Source organism: Pezoporus wallicus, unplaced genomic scaffold (assembly GCF_028554395.1).
Source record: "Pezoporus wallicus isolate ANWC-B61680 ecotype Strahan unplaced genomic scaffold, APGP_CSIRO_Pwel_v1 scaffold_6362, whole genome shotgun sequence".
Taxonomy (NCBI): domain Eukaryota; kingdom Metazoa; phylum Chordata; class Aves; order Psittaciformes; family Psittacidae; genus Pezoporus; species Pezoporus wallicus.
This window is the reverse complement of record NW_026637663.1, coordinates 91,215-112,080: the sequence shown is the minus strand read 5'-3', so window position 1 is coordinate 112,080 and position 20,866 is coordinate 91,215. Positions and strand designations below refer to the sequence as shown.

Below are 20,866 nucleotides of genomic sequence, written 5' to 3'. Positions count from 1 at the left end.
GCTGTAACATCTGTCTTCACAGGGCAGTCCTTGATCTGTTGCATGGACCCACCAAAGGATTAGCCTGGATATCTCTTACATCTATAGTCCTCTTTTGCAGCAGTTTTGATCCTCTTCAGAGTGAAACACAAGGCTCACCTCTGCTTTCTTGTCAGTAACTACATGAGATCTGCCAGGTAGCTAAGAAGAGAAGTCCCTGGCATCTGTGGATTTTATGGTGCCACAAAGATGCTGGAACCATGGGTGGCTCTTGCAAAGGTGTCAGAATTTGGTCATAGGGGGACAAGCAGTGCTGGGGTGAAATGGCCACATGCTCTGACTGTTTCTCGGTGCAATGGCATTAAATATGACCTGCATCGCTTGGAGGGGGACATGCTCTGTGCAGCTGGAGTGCTGGGGTGGCATCATGGCATTTCCATGACAATCCTCTGCTTTATTCACACCTCTGGTAGAAGAGCAGAAGGCATCAGAGGGAAAGCAAAGGATTTCTGTTATTTTCTGAGCTGATGGAGCCTGTACAAGAGTGAAGGGACAATCACCACTGGTGCAGGGGGTTGTTTGGGGACAGAAACCCATGTTCTGGTTAGCCAAATCAGCTCTGCCATTGATTCAGAGAAAACTCCAGAAACAGACTTGCCAACAAAGTTCTCAAGCTGACAAGCAGGTATTCTTTATTGCAGCACCGGGAGACACGGGGGACAGCTCCTCCTAACGTGTCACCCCAATTGCCACACAAGCCATCCTTTTATAGCCACTGGGCATACATACGTATTCATGAGGCTACGTATGGATTACATCGTTTTCCAGAGAGTTCCTCGCATACGTACAGAATTGTGGTGGTGGTCTCTGAGGGTCGTTTACTTCCTCCAACAATCTTCATCACTTCTGGCAGCCTTTGAAGCACGCACAGTAGATGTTCATACCAGTTTAATTGGTTCGTTAGCACCAGAGACATAATAATCCTCCTGTCCTCCTACTTATCAGTTAGTTTAACTGTAGCCCATCCCGGACACCTGCAGTTCCCAGATACTCCTTATCCTGTGTCCTGTTCTTTTAGACTGTTTTTTTTTTCTTAAAAGTATGTCAATTACAACGATTTATCTTGTGAGAATTCTCATTATGTTCTCTAGCTGCGCTCTATTTTTTTTCTATGTATCATGCACCTCAGTAATTTTCCATTGCTACTGTTACAAAGCCTTCAAACTTAACATTACTCAAAACTAATTCTAAAGATTTCTATATTCCATTTGTGATTTTGTGCCCCCCTTTTGTCTCACCATCTCATGAAGCCTCTCCCCAAAGTGCCAGCTGCTTGCTCTGCAGCGTTCCACTGGTGTCCAATAGACTTGTTCAGGTTGTCATTTCTAGAGGACCACCATCCCACCCCGTCTGGCACAAATCACTCCACCTGGCAGCCCTCCTTGGAGGGGCTCAGTAGCACAATAACATGGGCTGGGAACCACTTTGCTTCGTGTGAGTTAGCAGTGCTGGTTTGGGAGGTGATGCCCATGTCACAGCCATCTGCTGCCAGTGCCATTAGCATAGATGCACAAATACCAAATCCCTCCAGAATGTGAAAGAAATAAGGTTGTCTTGCTGTTGTGTGTTACTTGAATACTCAATTGAAATTGAATTGAAACATTAAGTATCACCTAGTGAAGTAAAACCACCTCTAATTGGGGTCAAAAATCTGTTGTGTTACAGTTTAGTTTCCATAAAAAATTTTCTTTGGCTGGCAATGGTGAGGACTAGACTGTGCCGCTGACTAGCAATGCATGAAGAATAGCCTTGTGAGCAGGAGCGGTCACCCTAGACTGGGCTCACTCACTGGTTTTCCATGTTGTTTCATTTTTTTTTCCCTTTATGGAAACTTGAAAGGTATTTATTTAGGTATTTAGGTCGCTGCTTCCTCTGTAGCCTTCATGACACACCTCAGCTTCACATCTGCAACCTTCAGACTGAAGTAAGGAGCGTTCAGTGTGGCTGGGCTGTAAGCACGGTCTCCTGGCTTCACAGAAGCTGCAATATCCCACAAGGGCAGGGCATGGAAAAACAACATGTTGTATTTTTCATTTTGGTTGTGAGAGGAAGGCTGTTTTTATGGCTTCCCATAGATAATGGATGATTCATGGAAATATATCTACAAGGGATGCCTTTATTTGAATTAGGATTCCTCATGTTAAATTTTCAGGTGTACTTATAATTGCCGTACATCCATAGTAGAATCTGGAGGTTTTGTAATTCATGGTTGTGATCCTAAGGATCAAGAAAAGGGAGTTCTCTGAAGCCAAATAATTATTTATTATTTTAAAAAACTTAGGTGTTAATTCTAGTGGGCAACGAAAACTTATTATTTCCTCCAGTACACCTAGGATTTTATAGAGGAATGAAAGAAAGCTCTCAAAGCTAAGGTCACCTTTTTTTGCAAGTGGTACAGTATTTGCTGTGAGTTAAAGAGATTAACTGAAGGAAATTGTTTATTGTTCTACAAAAAAGTACTTCAAAGTTTGCTCTCTTCAGAGAAAAGATGAATGTTTCTTGGCTGGGTGTTACTAATGAATTTTAAGTCTTATGTAGGTGTTTCTGCCTTTCAGTTAATCCATCAATTGAGGGCGAGCTGGCTTGAACATTATTTTAGGTACTCTTAGGACAGTATTTTAGATTTTTTAAAATTCAACCAGTTTATGAATTCATTGCAGGTCTCTGCAGGTTCTTGTGGAAACTGAAAATATAGAATCATAGAATCGACTAGGTGGTAAAAAGGCCTTCAAGATCATCAAGTCCAACCTTTACACCAGGACTGTCAAGTCCACTACTAAACCGTATCAGTAAGAGCTGAAAACATCCCTGAAAAACATATCTGATGGCATCTATAGTAAGAGCACAATAAAACTTAAAGAACTGCTATTTTTAGATTTTTTTTTTATATGATAGGAGGGACACATTCCCTGTGCTACCTTACTGTGCCACCAGTATGTTTCTCAGTAATATAGGATTGAGAACGGGGGGCTGGTTAGTGTCATCTCAGAGGCTTGAATGTCAAAATTCAGGCCTTGACCATAAATTTTCTCATATGTATTTAAGGCAAGCCCTTATCAGTATGTATGAATACACTGGGGGTAGAAGGGAAATCAGGTTGCTCATATTCCACATGGCAACTTTTATTTTTTCTTTGATGATTCCTCACCATGAGATTTACTTCCCAGCCCAGGATTTTCTGATGTTCTTATAAAATATGATATGCATGCATGTAAAACAGAGGAAGAAACAGGAATGTGCTTTAAAAAGCTTACAGACCCAAATGTGACACTACTGAAGTTAGGCATGAGGGCTGAAGTTCTGGGAAGAGCTTTTTTGCATTGAGGTCTCAGAAGCAGATGATGCGGCTGGAGGCCTGTACCCCATGCTGCCCTGGGAGAGCAGTGGATGCTCTCCCATGTCTCCCATGCTGCTGAGCACTGCTGTCTTCCAGAGGGCCTGTTGCCCACTGAAGTGTTCTCTGTTGCATTTTATTTACTTGATGAAGTATGGATTTGATTAGTCATTGTTTTTATACTGATGTGCATCAAGCTTATTGCATTATAAAAGCACACATCTTGAAATAAGAAAGAAGGTTTTGCAAAGATTATATCCTTTCATTTTTGCTTATTTTGTCTGCCACTTTTTTTCTTGTTCTGTACATCTCTTTGGAATCAGTGGGTCTGCCTGCAGAGTAAGGGTTGATTAGACTAGGCAAGGATAGTGCAATTCCATCGGCTTGCAGGTACTTTTATTATTGCGCTACAGTAAAGGTAGAAATGGAGTACAGTTTCTCAGGGTTCAGTAACTATGCCTAGTCTTTGAAAAATGATAAATAGCTCCTAATTAGATGAACAATAAATCAGGCAAATGATAAATAATTTCTAATAAATTCTTTTCTCAGCAGGAGTTTACACAATAGGCTCAATTCTGAACATCTGATGAATGAACACAATTGTAATCAAAAATGATGTATGTTTTTCAATCAAGAGTGAGCTGTGGAAATTACAGCTTATGTTTGATCATTCTCATCACTGAATGAAAGAGAATGGGAAAAGAAAAATTAAATAACTGTTGTCTCAATTTGATTTATTCTGGCTACTTCAGATTTTCTCCCAGGTGTATTTAGAAGTGTCTGAAAATAATCTGAATATTTAAATATAACTCAGTATGAAAGTTTATCCAGGTGCCTGGCTTTGAATCACATGGAAACCTCAATATAATAATTGTGTTATTTGCAGAAATAAAAAAGTATGTGGGTTTTGCCTTTTTTTTTTTTTTTCCCCTCCTGAATATTTCTAATGATATTTAGAAGTAGATACTTTGATCAGTGAATGACTTTTAAGGTATTTGGGATAACCTCAGCACAATTATTTGACTCTGGTATGACTTTAAAAAATATGAGATAAAACTCTGGTTGATAGAGAGAGGAAAATGCAGTGTTCAACCTCTCTTTCTTTAATTATTTTTTCCTTTCCTCCCCCACAGGACATTAATGTATGTATCCTTGAAAACTACCCTGAATGTTCCAATCCTAGGCTATTTTACATCATACCGTATTTCTGCGGACAGCATCCAAGATGCAGGTAAATATATACAAGGTATCTCAATTTGTTCAGCAATAGCTACTGCCAGCAATTTGTCAGCCATTGGTAATAAAGAGCCCAATGGTTACTTGAAGAGAAAAGTGTAAGTGCAATGTAGCACTGAATGTGGCAACTGCATGCACATATGTTGGCATAAGGAGGAGAATGCAAATGTACTTCTGTTCCTTTTTCTTGTTGTAATATTTGAATAATTCATTGAATCTGGACATATTTATGTGGAAATTTTTTTTCTGGGTTGGCAAGGTGAGAATGGCAATAGCCGTTTGTGCTAATTACTCATTTTAGTGCACTGCAGTTCTGTAATACCTGTTTTAGCTGTGCTTAGATACTTGTATGAGGTCTGTATATGAGTAATTCCAGGTTTCTATGTCCGTGTAAGAAATAGTAATCATATTTAAAACTTGTAAAGTGCAGCCTTATACTGCTGTAATTGACCTAGCTCATTCTTAATGTGTCTGTTCTCATATTGCTGTATTATTGATTCTACATAGTAAACTTTAATGTAACAATATGTAAATAATTTTAGATATCTTCCTGTTTTCAAGTACTTTCATATTGTCAGTCAAAGCATGTTCTTTATTAGGTTTGTTCAACTTTGAGGTATTCTATTTATTTATTGTCACTGTTTATCCAGAGTGGGACAACTGCAGATGTTTTAAAAAATTTCTTTAAAAAGGCATACTTCTTTGGAGCAGTAATAACACATGAAAATGCTTTCCTTCTTATGTCTCAGTTTCTAAGTATCGTCGTTGTAAAATCCTGCTTTAGTTTTTTGGCATAAGTGAAGTTATGATTAAGAAGCAAAACAGATGCATGATTTCATTTTCATTACACATTTTTTCTCAATGTATTTTGGCCTCACTTGCAAATGCTTATGGTTGCATATTTAACTTGTGTGCATGAGTAATCCCATTAACAACAATCACATACCTGAGTACTTTCACCACATAGCTCTATGAGGTTCCTAAGCACTATACTGAAGTACCATTTTGTAGCTTGATATAGATGGGTTTCCGATCATGCCCTTCCTTCAGGTACTGTGTAGTCTCACAAGGAGCTGCAAGAAGGAATTTTAAAAGATTTGTTAGGATTCTCTGGCCTTCCAGAAAACAAATCGGTGCACAGAAAGTGATAGGAAATGAAAAACCTTCTCCAGGTCTGTTCTAGCAGGAGTACGAAGCGATATGCTTTTATAAATGTTATCAAAAGACATTCTGACAAATGTTTGACTATTGCATAGAATTTATAATAGCCTAATGGAGCCAGAGAAGAGGTGCAATCTCCAGCCACTCTCCGATAGCATATGTGACTCAGGTGTTCATCATACCAGGTGGAACCTGTGAAAAAGCTGATTTCCTTTAATTTGGGACACTGGCATTATATCCCCTATCAAAATGAATGCTGACTGCTGCTCTCAGGACATAATTAAGATAAGTTAGCCTAAGGGATTTAGGATTCTTATGCTTGTATAACCAAATTCTGCTTCCAGGAAACTAAGAAGGAAGCATAAAGTTTTACTGGTGTTCTGCCACTTCTCCTACTGGGGGAAAAGATAGAATAACCCTAAGGTGATCTTCAGAGCAAACAAATGTGAAATCTGTAGCTGAGCCAACAGGGCTGTCAGGGGTAATGGAAGGGAAAGGGAAGCTCATGGAGACTTTGGCAGAAGTTAAAAGGAAGGACAAGGTGGGAAACAGGCCAGTAGCCTCCTGTGTAGTACTCACTGAGTAACAGCAGGCAGTGGTTGCTTGCAACAGTTCTCCTGATGTGGTTCAGGGACACTGCCACACTTTAGCACCCTTCATCACCTAGGGCAGTCATCCTCCTGTGAGACGGGTCATGCTTCTGAGTTGAAATACAGGAGTTCACAAGTCTGAGTGTACGGACAACTTGGTGAGGGATGTCTTCAGAATGGAGTATTTCCACACATTGATTAATGTCCTTCTAATGTGATCATGTTTTCACATGCCAAACCAATTCTAGATGTACAGGAAAGCTCAGTAAGCCACTCGGGTTTGGTGGGGGCTTTTTATGCTCTGTTGGAAGTGCAGCACGAAATATTTTTTTATTCAGTTGTGTCCTTGGCTTGAATTTCTGAAATGAATGCATATTTAAACTTTTCTTTCCCCCTCCTCTTTTCCCTTTCTCTCCTTCCATTAATTTCATACAGGGAGCCTGGTGAATGGGCCCTTGAAAGAGCAAAGCTGAATGTTAATGAGAATTTCCTGCTTGTGGGCATTCTGGAGGAGTTGGAGGATGTGCTGCTTTTATTAGAAAGATTCTTACCTCATTATTTCAAGGATGTGCTTAGCATCTACAAAAACCCAGGTAACTTTTTCCATTAAAAAGCTATTTTTACAGAAACTTTGGCAAAATCTGCAAGGCTGCTGAAAGGTCCGTGTTTGTCTTGTTTAGTCAGTGAAGAGATTTATCTCCCTTTCAGGGAGCAGATATGATTGATGGGGTATACATATTCTCTTTTTTTCTCAATGTCGCTGTGTAGTTTTCATTCCCAGGCAAGCACTTAGTGCTCCAGGGACCTTGTCATATGCCAGAAAGCTTCCCATTTACCACTGGAGTGGCTTTCTTGTATTTTAATTCTGTCATACTCAGCTGTCAAATAATACCGTCAAAATATTCTCAAAATGGTGTCAGCAATATCTACATAAGTAAACCTGCAAGAAGTGGTTTGGGGAGCTGGGCACTTTGGAGATTCTCTAGCACCAGGATATTTATTTTCCCTCAACCTTGACTAAGAGTTGAAACGAAATGAACCTTCAGATAAGGTTCTGAGTTCAGGAACTGAGTTTAGGTAAAGTACAAAGAAGAATGTGTATTTATGGCATGCTGAGGAAAAGACTTGGGATACTTGAGTAGAGAAATGAAAACAGAGAGCACCTAATCTACCCCTTAATTTGCATTCTGCAGTCAATCTGAAAGGGTTCCGTCTTCCCTGCATCAGTCCATTCCTCCCAATGCTTATTCATTGCTGGCTTTGTTAGAAGGCAGTCTTGTGTCCTATACCTAAACCAGGAAACATTATGCTTCTGTGGGGCTGTCCATGTCATTCCAGCAGAACTGATTTCCTGCTTACATTTGGTTGGGCTATCAACATCATATGAACCAGGGTGGGGTAAAAATTCCCTTCTTGCTTGGTGCAAGAAGGTTGCATTCATGTCAGTGTGAAATGCCTACAGCCACTGAAATGTGTGTTTTGTACCAAGTTGTGTATTAAAAACACATGGATCTAACATTTAATTTTGTTTGTGATGCGTGCAGATGATGGTTGGCTTTTGACTGTGAACAGCTATCACAGTAAAATGTCACTTGGCAGAAATCATGGGTTTCTGCCTGTAACGAGGAATTTTGGGTGACTGTCCACCAATCCCTGCCCCCAGGATGCATCTTTGAAGATTTTGTTTTTAACAATGATACAGATATTACAGGGAAAGCATGGCATTCCTCCCCTGAACATGATTTCACTGAGTCATTATCTGCTTTCAATAAAACAGTTAAGGCAGCTATTTAGAAGGGGGGTGTGTGTTACTTTGTTCTGGTGCTGTATCCAGCCATAAACCTGTTTTGTTCAGTAACAGACATAAGAAGAGCATGGTGTGGTATTGACATTAGAACAGTGCCCAGGTTTGGAAAAGAGTTATTTCTCTTTTCTTTGTAAATTAAAAACAAAAAAGGCCTATGTTTGTAGCATGTGGAAGTTTTCCTAAAGATTTAGTCTCCAAGGTTTTCCCATGGGAATGTTAAACAAGAGAGTAGCAGGGGATCAATAGAAGGATGCTCTTTTTGCAATGAGCAGACTTTTCTTTGGGACTCTGTAGGACTTCCTCAGTTGTCCTGTTCACTGTAGATTTTCACTTCTTGTACAATGGGGGAAGTTAACAGCACACAGGGTCTTGATTTTCATCAGGTGTGAAATAAGCAGTCTCCTGGAATCATGAAGTGCTTGATGATCTTTCTCTTCTCTGTGGTTATTCCAGTGTCCAGGGTAGATTTAACACCTTATTTCAGGACAGTGATTTCCTTTGGGAGTGCACATGTAAGGCTGGTGTTGTGTCATGTCTGAAGATTAACCTCTTCAGTATTCCCCATGCGGATTAAACTTCTGGTTTACTTTTCCCATTCACTTATTGACAAAGAAAAAATAGAAAGGAAATGGTCTCCTTGTGTTGACTCCCTCCTTTTTTCATACATGCCTATGTTTGGAGGTCTTTTTCAGTCAATTATTTTCAGGTTATTTCTGAGTTGGTGCTAATGCTTAGGAAAAACTTAACAGAATCAGCCAGGGAAAAAAAAAATTCCAAGTGCTGTGCAACAAATCCTGCATCATTCTCCTAAGAACACCATAGACCTGATCTGCAACACCCTCTGCTGTTGCATCATAAAGTGCTGGGAAGAAGAGATGTTACTCTGCCCAGCTGTGCGGCGACCTTTTGTTGTAACTAATACTTGCAGATTAAATCTATACAATTGACAAGGTTTGCCTTCTGACCTGCTGTTCCACCCAAGATACTCTTACAGCAGTCTCTCCTTTTTTCACATAAAGAAAATAAAGGTTTTCCAGAACTTATCTTTTATCAGTTGAATACATTGACATGAGAAAAGGACAGTGAAAGGTGATTTCATTTCCAGGTCAGTGAATCTCTGCACTGAAGTCCACTGCAGTAAGAGTTTCTGGATTAGACACAGTTCAAAAACTGGATTTGTAGAGCTGCTTTGAAGCAGAAAGTAACTGAAGGAAGGCAATTTCCATCCAGTGTTGCCTTAGTAGATTATATAGATTAGAAACCAGAGTAGAGCATTGGTGATTGCTGTCCCACCATCATCATAATATAAACAAAATGAAAAACAGCTACCTATCATTTTAGGAAGCAAACTGCTGAATGTTATGAAACCCACGAAATCATGTGTGCATTGAAGATATATCTACAGGAGTTCTGGGTTAAACCCTTTCTTCTTCCCAAACCTGGGACTCACCTCCTTTGTTACAGGTGCTTTGGGTGGTCACCAGATCACTACAGCTCCCATCCAAGAGCAGCTCTTAATATTGGGAGCCTTCACTGTAGGTTGCTGCTAATAGAAATAAGGAGATCTGGAAACTTTTCCTGTCTTTCTTTTAACTATGCAAGCCATATTCAAGCCTTTTTATTTCTTCTGTGCCTAGTAAAATTTCTCATCCGAGACAGCATGTAACAACATTTATTAAGGAACTCTTGCTCAGAGTCCTCCTAGCTGGAAAACAAAATCAGTAGCCTTTTTACCTTCAAGAACATTTTGCAGCTATTGTTCTGAAGCACAAGGTCAGTATAACAGTGACTCTACTGATCAGATAGATAATGGAACATTTACATGAGAGAGCACAGAGTGTGTGTGTGTCTGTATATGTAATGACAAAGGTAACTGCTTAATCCAGACGTGAGTGCTATTGCTGGTGATGCTAATCATTTATTATACATAAGATGGCAGAAAGAAACTGAAGAAAGGTAAAATATAAAAATAAAAAAATAAAAACTGAAATAAAAAGAGTTGCCTTGTTTGGACATTATCACTAACAGTGGTTATTGAGATATTTAATATGTTTTGCTTGCCAGCTGCTGTGTATTTGTTCCCTGATGGCTATTTCTTTTCAATGGTGTCACATCTGAAACACACACCAATTTTTCTCAAAAGTTGTGAGTTTTAAAAAGTTGGCAGTTCTTCATGACAGGAAATTTTAGTGTCAGAGGACACCAGGAAGATAATTTTATTCATTGCATTAATAAAAACGTTGTGTTTCGCTAATCCCTATGTCAAATATTTTGACTTCTGTGGTTTATATCAATGTGCAAAACAATGTGAAAGTTCTTTGTGGTGCTAAAGCTTCCATTGGAACCAATCTGGTTTTATCGTGCAGAATATTTTAGAGCTACAGGCTTCCTGTTTTTCTCCTTTTCCTCTCTCTCTTTGAAATTAAGTATTTTCTTAATGTTGGCTCTCTTTTTGATGTCTGTCTTGTCTAAAGTGACAAACTCTTCCTGCCTTGACAGCTAGAACTACCCCTGACATGAGATCAAAAGGGAAGAGTGGGGGTCAGGGGTGGCAGACAGATTATTAGGGGATAGATAAATGGATCGATAGATGGGTAGAATAAGTAATAATAATAATAATAATGGTAATGATAAAAGATCTTGCTGTGTTTAGTAGATTTCTTTGCTAATACAATAAAATTTGCTCCAATTTTTTTCTTTCTTTTTTGCCTAGCATTGGAGCAGATAAGGACCAGTTGGAGAGCCTTGGATTATATTTACTTAAAATCTGGAATTTTTCCTTAACTCTTTGAAAGGCCTGAAATAGCTATAGCATAACTTTACATCTCCCCTCACTTTCAGGAGCACAACTGATGGAAAAATAATTGGTCAGTCCTGTTCATTTTTGCTAGTCCTGTGCATTTTTGCTGGCTATAGCTCACTTTGGTAGCCTGGCTGGTGACCAGAATACTTACACAGTTTCTTTTGAAATGGGTGAGTGTTGGTTTTGTATCCTGGTGGGTTTAAGTGGTAGAAAAGTACACCTTATCTATAGACAGCAAAACATGGATTTTTTTTTTTTCTGCCTTGTCAAATTCTGCAGTATGGGGTAAAAGTTTACAGGATGTCAAAGAATAGGCTATAAAATGATCTTCTATTACCCATATCCTCTCACCTTTCTGCAGGAGTTCATAAATTTTCTTTGGCACCTGGAGCCCTACAAAAAAAACCCTTCCCAATACCAGGGAAAGAAAAAAAAAATGTTTCCTGAAAGTTGTGTTTTGCATGGAGAATGTGGACATCTTAGTCTAAAGCAAGAAGATTGGTTTAAGCTTTTCAAACAGTGAATTTTATTGAGTGAAATTCCTCACACTGTCAGCTGGAAGAAAATATATTGTACAGGTAAACCGTAAAATGTGCTTTTTTGTGAAAATGTTATTCTGCAGAAGAATCACATTTACAGGGAACATTTTAAGCTGTAGTAGTAATATCCTGGGTAGTACAATCCTGCTGATTTTTTAAATCCATTCTGTTCATGAATGCTAGTGAGTCTTGACATTTTCTGTTTATAAGCTTCCCCTTCTCTTTAACCTTAGTAAGGAGAGAGATGCTGACATTTGTCTTTTTTGCAAGGCTGAAGTCCCATGAGGTAGATGATGAAGCCTTATTCGAAGGAGTTAGGAAAAGGGTGGAAGTCTTGCATAGTGCCGAAGGTTGCTGCTGTGCCAGGGCAGCACTGAAGATGGGGCATGCCTTCCCATGGTTCCTGTGCTGGAAGTGGAAAAGAACATGTTCCCACTCCTTGTCAAAACAAAACTCTTTGCAAGTGGAGAAGGGTGAGAAAGGCTTTTCTTTCTTTCCTTATCCCCCCTTCCAGGCCATCACTTTGTTAGTAGTGCTCCCTGTTGTCTTAGGTAGGTAGATATCTTTAGTACTAAATTCTTGTGGCAGCTTTTCTCCCACCGTTTTCTTGGGCTGCTCTGGCAAGATGTGGATGCTGTGCATTTGGAAATGCTCTGGAACTGAAAGTTATTGCTGGAAAAGTTGATGTGATAGAAAGAAAGCAAAAGGAGGGCTGGAAGATCCCACTGCTCTTTTTTCCCTCTGAGAAACTGTAATTTCTAGTGTTTGCCAGCAAAACCTCCAAGAGCAAAAATTCTGGGTAAGAAATGTTGAAAGAAGTCTGATGGAGGAGAGGCAGTGGTTTTTGTGCAGTGTCTTAAATAGTGATCATCTTATATTGTGTCTTTGTTCAGCACAAAATGAAAGGAAAGGAAAAATTAGGTCATGTGATGTGCAGCTTCTAATAGTCTGCTGTTTCTCATGCCCTGTATTTCCTGGACAAGGTTGTGACTGATATGTAGAAAGAGAATATATTTGCTCATCTCTGATGCGCAAATACACAACCCTTCTCTCTCCCACAAGCATCTGCACTCTTGATGTGAGAATAAAAGCAGCTTGGATTAAATTTATATAAGATTTTTTTGTATCACTTCCTTGCATCTGCTACTTTCTTAAAACAGAATCTGGGAAAACTTCAAATACATTCAAATGTTCAAAACCTTTGGAGACTCCAAACATGCTGATTTTTCACCTCACACTCCAAAGCAGCTTGGCGCTTTCCCTAAATAATATTCTCAGGAGGAATTTCTGTCTATGAAAGTTTTCTGCAGAAGAGGAAAATTCTAGATTTCACATAGAGGTAAAACATGAGGTTGGACCTGGGGAGTAGTTAACTGTACAATGCTTCCGCGGCATGTTCCCATCCATTATATGGAGCAAACTGTGTGCGTGACTTAGAAAGTTTTGTCCAGAAGGTGGTGTAATCTCCCTGCTTGTTCAGGACTTTCAGGGACTTGAGCATAGTGCTAGTGGTAACAGCACATGTGAATTTACATTCTGCCTGGGTGGCGGTTTCTTCTTTATCACCCAACATCCTGTTCTGAAAATAGAAAATAAAAATAGGAAATGTGAACAAACCGTTCTTCTCCCTCTGAAGTCTGAACTGTCAAAATTACATAGAAGAACACTCTAAAACAATGTGTATGGTAAAATGGGCAGTTTAAGCTCCAGGAAAAGTTTTAATTACACGTTTTGTTTCTTGTAAAACAAATTCCCACTTCTCTGTGTGCAAAAAAGGCAGGGAAAGAGGAATAGTCCCCGTGCATATCCCCAAGGGTGTTTGTTCCCAGTTAGGTCGATAGCATCTAGGACATTCTGTGCATTTATTCAGCTCTCTGTTTTGTTTTATAAAGCTGAAGGTATTATCAAAAGCTGCAGATACCTCATTTAGCTCTTCACACATGAAAATACAATGTTTGGAGAGCAGGGACAAAACCAGACTGCCTGCTCTGGGATGCCTTGAAGTTACTGGATGCACCAATCAGTGATAAGCACAGTCAGTGGAAATCTTCTTTCCTTCTCCAGTGCCATAAAAGGAAAAGATGTTGTTTTCTGTCTTTCAGAGCTTTCAAATTCCATTTTGAATGAATTAAGCAGTTTTAAGAATAGGAGCTCTTGGAAGGATTTGAGCACTTTTGGGCTCATGTTTTTCAAAAGATCCATTAGGTCTTTGGGAGATTTGCCTCAGAAGCACAAGCTTCTCTGTTGCAAGTCCTGCAGCAAAGATTGGCAGCTCATAACAGCTGTGGTTCTTGTTCTGCTGAGGAAGGTGAAGCCACTCCAGACTGTGGGTTGCATGAGAGACAGAATTATGGCACCAAAAGATTTATCTAAGATAGCATCAGTCTCAATGCTGAAATATGAGCAACAGTAAAGGTGTGGCAAGAGAGTTAGGCATGGCTTTCCAAGCCCACGTGGAGCTTGTACACACCCAGGCTCAAGTTTTCTGTAGTTACGATTCCCTACTGGTTGGAGTTAGCCCATATGTGCATGGTCATGCAGCAGAGTTTTTACATAAAAATACATCTTGTGGTCCAAAATGAATGCACATTTTGAGATAAGTGATGTAGCTGACAGTCTGCTGTGACATTGACACTTTGGGTAGATCTGCTCCCTGAGCTCATGGTGCAGTGAAGTGTGATTTGCAGGTCTATCTGCCAGACATATTACTATGGTTCTGCTTTCTTCTAGAGTCAAGATGGGTGGTTGACTTTATAAGTGCAGCAGCAGCAGCAATAAACACTTAGATCAGGTGAGAAATTGACATATTTTATGTTGCCAGGGGATAGAGGGCATAGAGCATGGTTTGTGAACTGAAAGAATGAAGAGAGCAATGTTGATCGACAGTGCCTCTGCCCAGCCCTTCTGGCATTTGAGGGGGCTGGCCACCTTCCAGATCTCACCACTGAATATGGAAGAGAAGGATATGGTTTATCTGCTTGCCAGTTACAATGCAGATTTTTAAAACCTTATTTTAGGCTTGGATTTTCACGTGAGTTGAGTTTATAAAGGCTCTTCTTGGAAGTGAGTTGTAGTGCCAGGTGAAGCCCATGTTCCCTTAAAGTCATCCTTTGAAAAACCTAGATCAGATGTTTCTCTTCAAAAGTTTCTGGTCAATTGAGCTCAGAGACTGGCTCTGACAATGTATTGTCACCACCACCAACAATGTATTGTAGAGATAGGCTAAGTATTTTTTCATAGAATTACAGAATCTTTCCTTTCTTTGTGCTATAATACATGTTGTATATACGGTGCTTGTGCTCTGCAGTCTGCTACCTTTTCCTACACATCTCCACTACCTTTTTCATATTGCTATTTCCCGTTGACTGGCAAGGTCTTTACTTGAAGCCAAACACGCATTACTTTTTTGCATGGTCTTGTCTGAGCCTTTCCATCATGAGCAGTTTCCCTTCTCTAAACTTGCTGTATAATGCATTTATACCTGCAGGATTATGGAGGCTGAGACCACCTCTGGCATTGTCTTCATCATTTAGTGCAATTCCAAAAGACTTCAGCCTCCATATTTTTCATTTCATCCCACGTCTTCATGATGCTTGCATTGTTTCAATTTCCTTTCATCAGACCTGTTGATGGCCTGTCAGGTTTTGGACTAAAACCACACTGGTGTAATTTCATACTTTGTGCAGTTAAAAAAAAAAACTTATTTGTGGTCTAAATCGCAGGGGGCAGCCAGCCAAACCCTTGTATCCCACGTATCAAGAATTCATGTGAATTTTTTTGTGTCAGGAGATCATTTTGAAGGGTTCATGCTGGTATCTTTCAAGCAACTGTCAGGTTTATCTAATAAGCATATCAGTCACTAAAGATGTGTTTTGTAAGAGTGCTCCTGCTATTCATCTGAGGTTGATTCCCTGATGCATCTTTTGGATGTTTCCTGTTCCTAATATAACAAAATGAAAAACCTATGGACAAGAAGCTTTGTTAAAGCTCTGGCACAGAGGGAAAGCTGCATTCAGATTCAGTGTTAGCTATATCTCATAAATAATCCCGGGTCACTGAAGGCAAAACACCACAAACATTTTAATGACAGACAATTAAAGCTTGCAATGACAGTTCATTCCTTCTTGACTAACTTACTAAATAACATCATAATGCTTTTTTAATCAGTAACATTCCAGCTAAACCTCTGTTGCGGCTTCTGCTTTAAAAATAGCATTTGAATGAAAATTATGGCAGTAACAGATTATGCAAATTGCTTCTTTGACAACTTTGACCTCTATTCAGGCAACAGAAGGCATAGAGGACAAGGCAGAGCCGTAAATCCCAGTTAATAGGCCTGCTTCTGTTCCCAGCTGCAGCTACAGCATATTTGCATGGGTCTTCATTTCACCTACACGGAATCAAGCAAGTTGCACAAGGTGACTGAGGCTGGAATCTGGAAAACTTTTGTTAATCATAATACAAAAACAACTGAGAATTTAGGTCAATTATCATTGTGTCCCACAGTATGTTTTCAGGGTCAGTGTTCAGGGAGAAACATCTTTTAACTGAAAACTGGGCATTTTTGGCATGGAAGACACAAGAGCAGTATGGAGAAGATCACAGAGCTCACTGTTCACATTGCTTTTTAGGAACATAATATTTTCAGTTTTCAAAAAAAGTCTGTTGTATTTTTCCGTCACACTAATTGTAAATCCTGCCTATTGTTATCAGTGATGGAATAGGCCTCAGGTTAAGCTGATTATGCATATCTGTGAGGCATCTTGCAAGAACAATGGCAGTACCATGAGCCAATAGCTTGGATGGCTCAGAAATGCTTTGGAAAATATTAAAGTAATTACAAAAAAAGAAATTTAACTATAAAAATGCTTTTACCTATATTTTTTGGACAGTAGAGACAAGCAGCCATTCCTAAGGAATTAATTGGGGTTTCACATAAACACTGTGACTTATAATCTAGTTTTTACAGTGATACAAATGAGCTGCTGTAATAATTAAAATGCTGTAATAATTAAAATGAGGAAAACATCAAAGAGTATAAATTCTGACAAGTTAGGTGTGAAATTATAGCAAGGCATTTTCTGGCATGCAGCTAGCTAAAAGCATTAAAGCTAAAAGGTTTATTTCAACTACATCAGGACTAGGTTCTAGAACTAGAACTGGCTGGGAAGAGGAAGACAGAAAATAGCTGGGAGAAATGGAGGGGGGCACTCACAGGGAAGAGACATACCCAGAGAGCATCTGCAAATAGAGCAGTTACTCCCAGAGGACACAGTGTATTGAGCTCTAAGTCATTTTAAGACCACTGTTACCGCTGTTAGAAAAGGGAAAGAATTAGTAGAATAAATTCCAGCAAAGTGCAGTGCTGGCCCTTGATTACAAAGTGGTAAGAATTAAAATGAAGGAGATAGATTAGCAGTGTAACTCTCAGCTACTACAGGAGTCTTTCTGGTATGTCTCCCAGCCAGTGCTCCTGAGGGGATAATCTGCTCCCTTGCACACAGCTTCACACCATGCCTATGTTCCTTCCTCCAAGCCCCTTTGCTTTACCTGCCCTGCAGGCAGTTTGTGGTGCTGGATTCTTGCTCTTCTAAGTGTGAGTCTTTTCTTGGATTTTATGCTTCCCTATTTGCTCTCCCAGTTGGAATTTCCCTGGCTTTTTGATCTGTCCCTCTTGAAAATTTGCTCTCCAAGAAGCTATAGCAAGGGAAGAAGGTTTTGCTGTATATGGGTAGAAAGATTTCTTTTCTCTTCTTTTTTTTTCTGTAATTGGGGTGGAATCACAAATTCACATATGTCGTAAAAAAGAGTTTCCTCCCCTCCACTGCTCTCTGTGCTCATCTTCCCTGTCTGCTCCCCTTCTTCCAAATTGCATTCCCGTTGTGTTCTTTAATTAGTGTCTTCTTTCCAGTTGGGCTGCTTTTTCTATCTGCAACATTTGCACAACTATTACTGCACTTTATAAATTTCATCTGTTGAGTTGTACTGTTTGGACTCAACATTTCAGTTACTTGCAGGTGCCATCTATAATACAGGTAACAGATTTGGTGTTAGCATGTTGCATTTATTTTTTCTCCTCAGCTATCTTTACTCATTGGCAGTGTCAGGAGTGCTGCTGTCAGAGCTAGTATTCACCAAGGATCAATTTGAAACTGAGATTGCCAGTGCTGTGGTGTGTCCTGTCATTCAATCAGCAGCTACTTTGGAGAAGTGAAAGGTAGTTAATGTGACTCCAGGCTTTTAAAGGGCTGCAGTGGTTGCCTGGATAGAAACAGATGAAAGAACCCAATTTATGTACTGGTAGAAACTATAATAAAGATGGATTAATAGATAGTTGGAAAAAGTCTGTATGGCATTTGTAGACCCTTAAATATCAACTAGTTCCTTAAAGGAGTCAGCAAGCACAGGGATATGAGATGGTAGAGGTGTGATTTTCAGCAGGATCTCTGTCCAAAAGCTCTTAAAGAAAATAAGTTGTTAGGATACAAGAGAGAATGTTTTCCTGCAGGATAAAATTGGTTAAAGAGATAGGCATTACTTGATTGATAGACTCCCCTTACTTTAAACAAGCAGAGGAGTCCTGCAGGGACTGTGCTCCAGCTTGGGATAAATGTTCTCTTAAAAAGATGAGGCTGAGGTGAGAGATGTTACTGCCAATATGAAATTACCAGGAAGCAACAAGAACAACACTGAAGTGTTTTAGTAGTTGTAACAAAACAATGCATTAAAATTCAGCTTAAGTGCAGTTGAAAAAGGTCTGTCCTAGGCACTCAGGACTGCAGTCTGCTGATGCTCTGGGTCCTGGTGTGTGCCCAGGTGGGTAGGAAAGTACACAGATTGTCATATGGGTGGGTATAATGTTCTGCACAGGGAAGCAGAAGAAATTTTTTTGTGAAGCTAGATCAAGCCATGGCTCAGTTTTCCAGATGGCAGAAAATGATGACGCAGGACAGAAAGGCTAAATCCTGGCTAAGTCTCAAGAGCAGCTGAAGAAAAGATGTTCATACTTGAGGTGCTGCCCTAGCTGCAAAGCAGGGAGTTCATACAGCTGTATTTCTGATCTGCGTTTAATTGTAGGTGATTCAGGAGCATCAGTACATACCTGCTTTTGCTCTGATTTAGCTGTTCTTTTTCAAGTCCGTGTTCTGGATAGGCAAAAGGTGTCAAGGATGACAGTGAAGCTAAAAAAGGTCATTTTATGTAGAAATACTAGGCCTCCTTTGCCAGCTACACTTAGCAGAGGAAGAAAGAAACTGTTGAGTTGGTCTCTAGTTTTCTGGCGGTGAGCAGCAGCTGTTTTGGTAGCAGTAGCAGCAGCTCATATAACAAATGTTTCATGATGAATGCAAACAAAAGCCAGCCCTGAAATTCCAGTTCCACTATGTATGCATAAAATATAAAACCAGCTCAAAATAACATAAATACTCAACTTAAGGGATTTTTCTCCCCCTCTAAATAAATACCATATGAGTATTAGTGTTTGGTCTGCTTGGTTCTCCAGGGCTCACCAGAAAACATTTTTATCATACAGGCTGAGGGCAAAAAGTAAGCATAAAAACAGACCAAGAAAAAAACATTTTTAGAAGAAGTGCACGTGCAGAGGTGTGTGGTTTGGGGGAAGGTTTTGAGAATGCCAAACATGCTCACTGGATTGAAATTACTGCTGATGTTTGTGAGATGGCTGAATTCACTTGCCTTCAAAATAGGCCTTGGAGAAATTCTTCATGCACCTCTGTGCCATTTGGTTTCTTAAGATGACTTGTGGTTTTAAAGGCATCTACGTATTAGAAGAGCGTTATGCCCTTCAGCATGAATGTCTCTCCAAATAGCTAGTGGGAGGATTTCTGGGGAATGCAAGTTGCTGATGAGTGCATACTCAGGGGAAATGAGAGTATTGAAGAGAAAGAAAAGTACAAGAATTGGAGACTCAGGAGGAACAGAAAAGCCATCCAGGGGGCAGTGCCTTAAATTGTTATGTTCCTCCAGTTGTTTAAGTTAAAACAAGAAGTCAACCCCAGCATTTACCCATCCCTCCCTGCTTTGCTGCTTGCTGGAAGTCTGGAGCAGCATCTGTTGTCTGCCCACACAAGTGCTCCTGCTCTGTTCTCAGGCTCTGAAATATACTCTCTTCACAATCAATTTGCTTTCCTGTGGCTTTCTTCGACTCCTGTGGTCTAGCTTCCCTGTAAGTGTGGAATTAATCAGCTCAGTGCATTCACCATAAGAAGAAATCATATTTCTTGTGCTCTGCCATGATCAATGATAAAACGATATACCCTATTCCTGTGCCTTTTGCAGCATGATTCCATCTAGTACTTTCTGGGTAGTGAAAATTTTAAGCAAGGTAATTGCAGTGGTCTGTCTTCTTCCATAGTGATTCTTTCAGTTGAGGTTCAGAGGGTCTGTGAAGTTGTGTTACTGTGTGATGTATTGCTGTACTTAGAGTACACATGTACCTGTAAGTCATTCCAGGTATTACAGCTTTGGTATTACAGAACATGCAAATGCAGGGCTTAGAACAAAATCTGTATGCTTCTCTCAGGCTTTGCTCCTCCTGATGCTTGACTGCTTTGATTCATTTCCAAGCAATCAGCAACATCATTTGATTTCTTGCTTTTTGTGGAGTAAAACGGGGGCAAGGAGACAGACAAGAGCACTGTTGGACCTAGAATAAAACAAGGAGACGAGAGGTGGGTTGTTTTGTTATTTGCTTGTTTCTAGCCAGAAAGTGCAACACAAATTACTGGCAGAGCCCAGTGGCTGGTTGTGTTGGGCCTGTGTTGAAGAAAGATGGGAAGCACGCTGCCATTGCTGCAGCAGAGTATTTGGTGCATGCCTGTGTGCAAAGAACACGGGTGTGCGCATTCTGGCCAGAGCCCCCAGTGCTTTGCAGAGGTGCACTCTCAGGGCTTTTGGGATGTTAACAAGTTTGGAGGTTTACTGCTTATGCAACAACATGCACTTTTACATAACTGTTACATAAAATGAGAGCATGGGATTAATGTGTGGCTGATACACAATATACATCTCCCAAAAGCTAGTGGAAATCAGGCATGACAGGAATGAGCGTGTAGCCAAAGCAAGTTTATTTGAAATGTTGAATGAAAATATTCACAGAAAATTCTGTTTTAACCTAAATACCACCAAATATTTTGGTGGGCATTGAAGACTTATTTTTATCTTCCAAGTTTTTTCCACTCTCCACTGTCCCTACAAATGCTCTGCCAATGTTACAGTAGCTGTGACTGACCTTTGAAGGGTCTTCAGGCAGCTGGCAAACCTGGTTTACTTCACTGGGTATAGGCATTATTAATGTCAGGTGCTTAAATTATGTACCAGGGAAACTGAACACTCTGC

General features: G+C 39.9%; 1 protein-coding gene across 1 annotated transcript in view; it reads left to right on the top strand.

Moving 5' to 3' along the window:
• UST (uronyl 2-sulfotransferase) overlaps positions 1 to 20,866 on the top strand; it is a 168,409-nt gene that overhangs the window by 131,665 nt on the left and 15,878 nt on the right. Inside the window, exons 6-7 of the mRNA XM_057406825.1 lie at positions 4,507 to 4,604; positions 6,796 to 6,953. Coding sequence (XP_057262808.1) covers positions 4,507 to 4,604; positions 6,796 to 6,953 — 256 coding nt within the window. The remainder of the gene's footprint in view (positions 1 to 4,506; positions 4,605 to 6,795; positions 6,954 to 20,866) is intronic.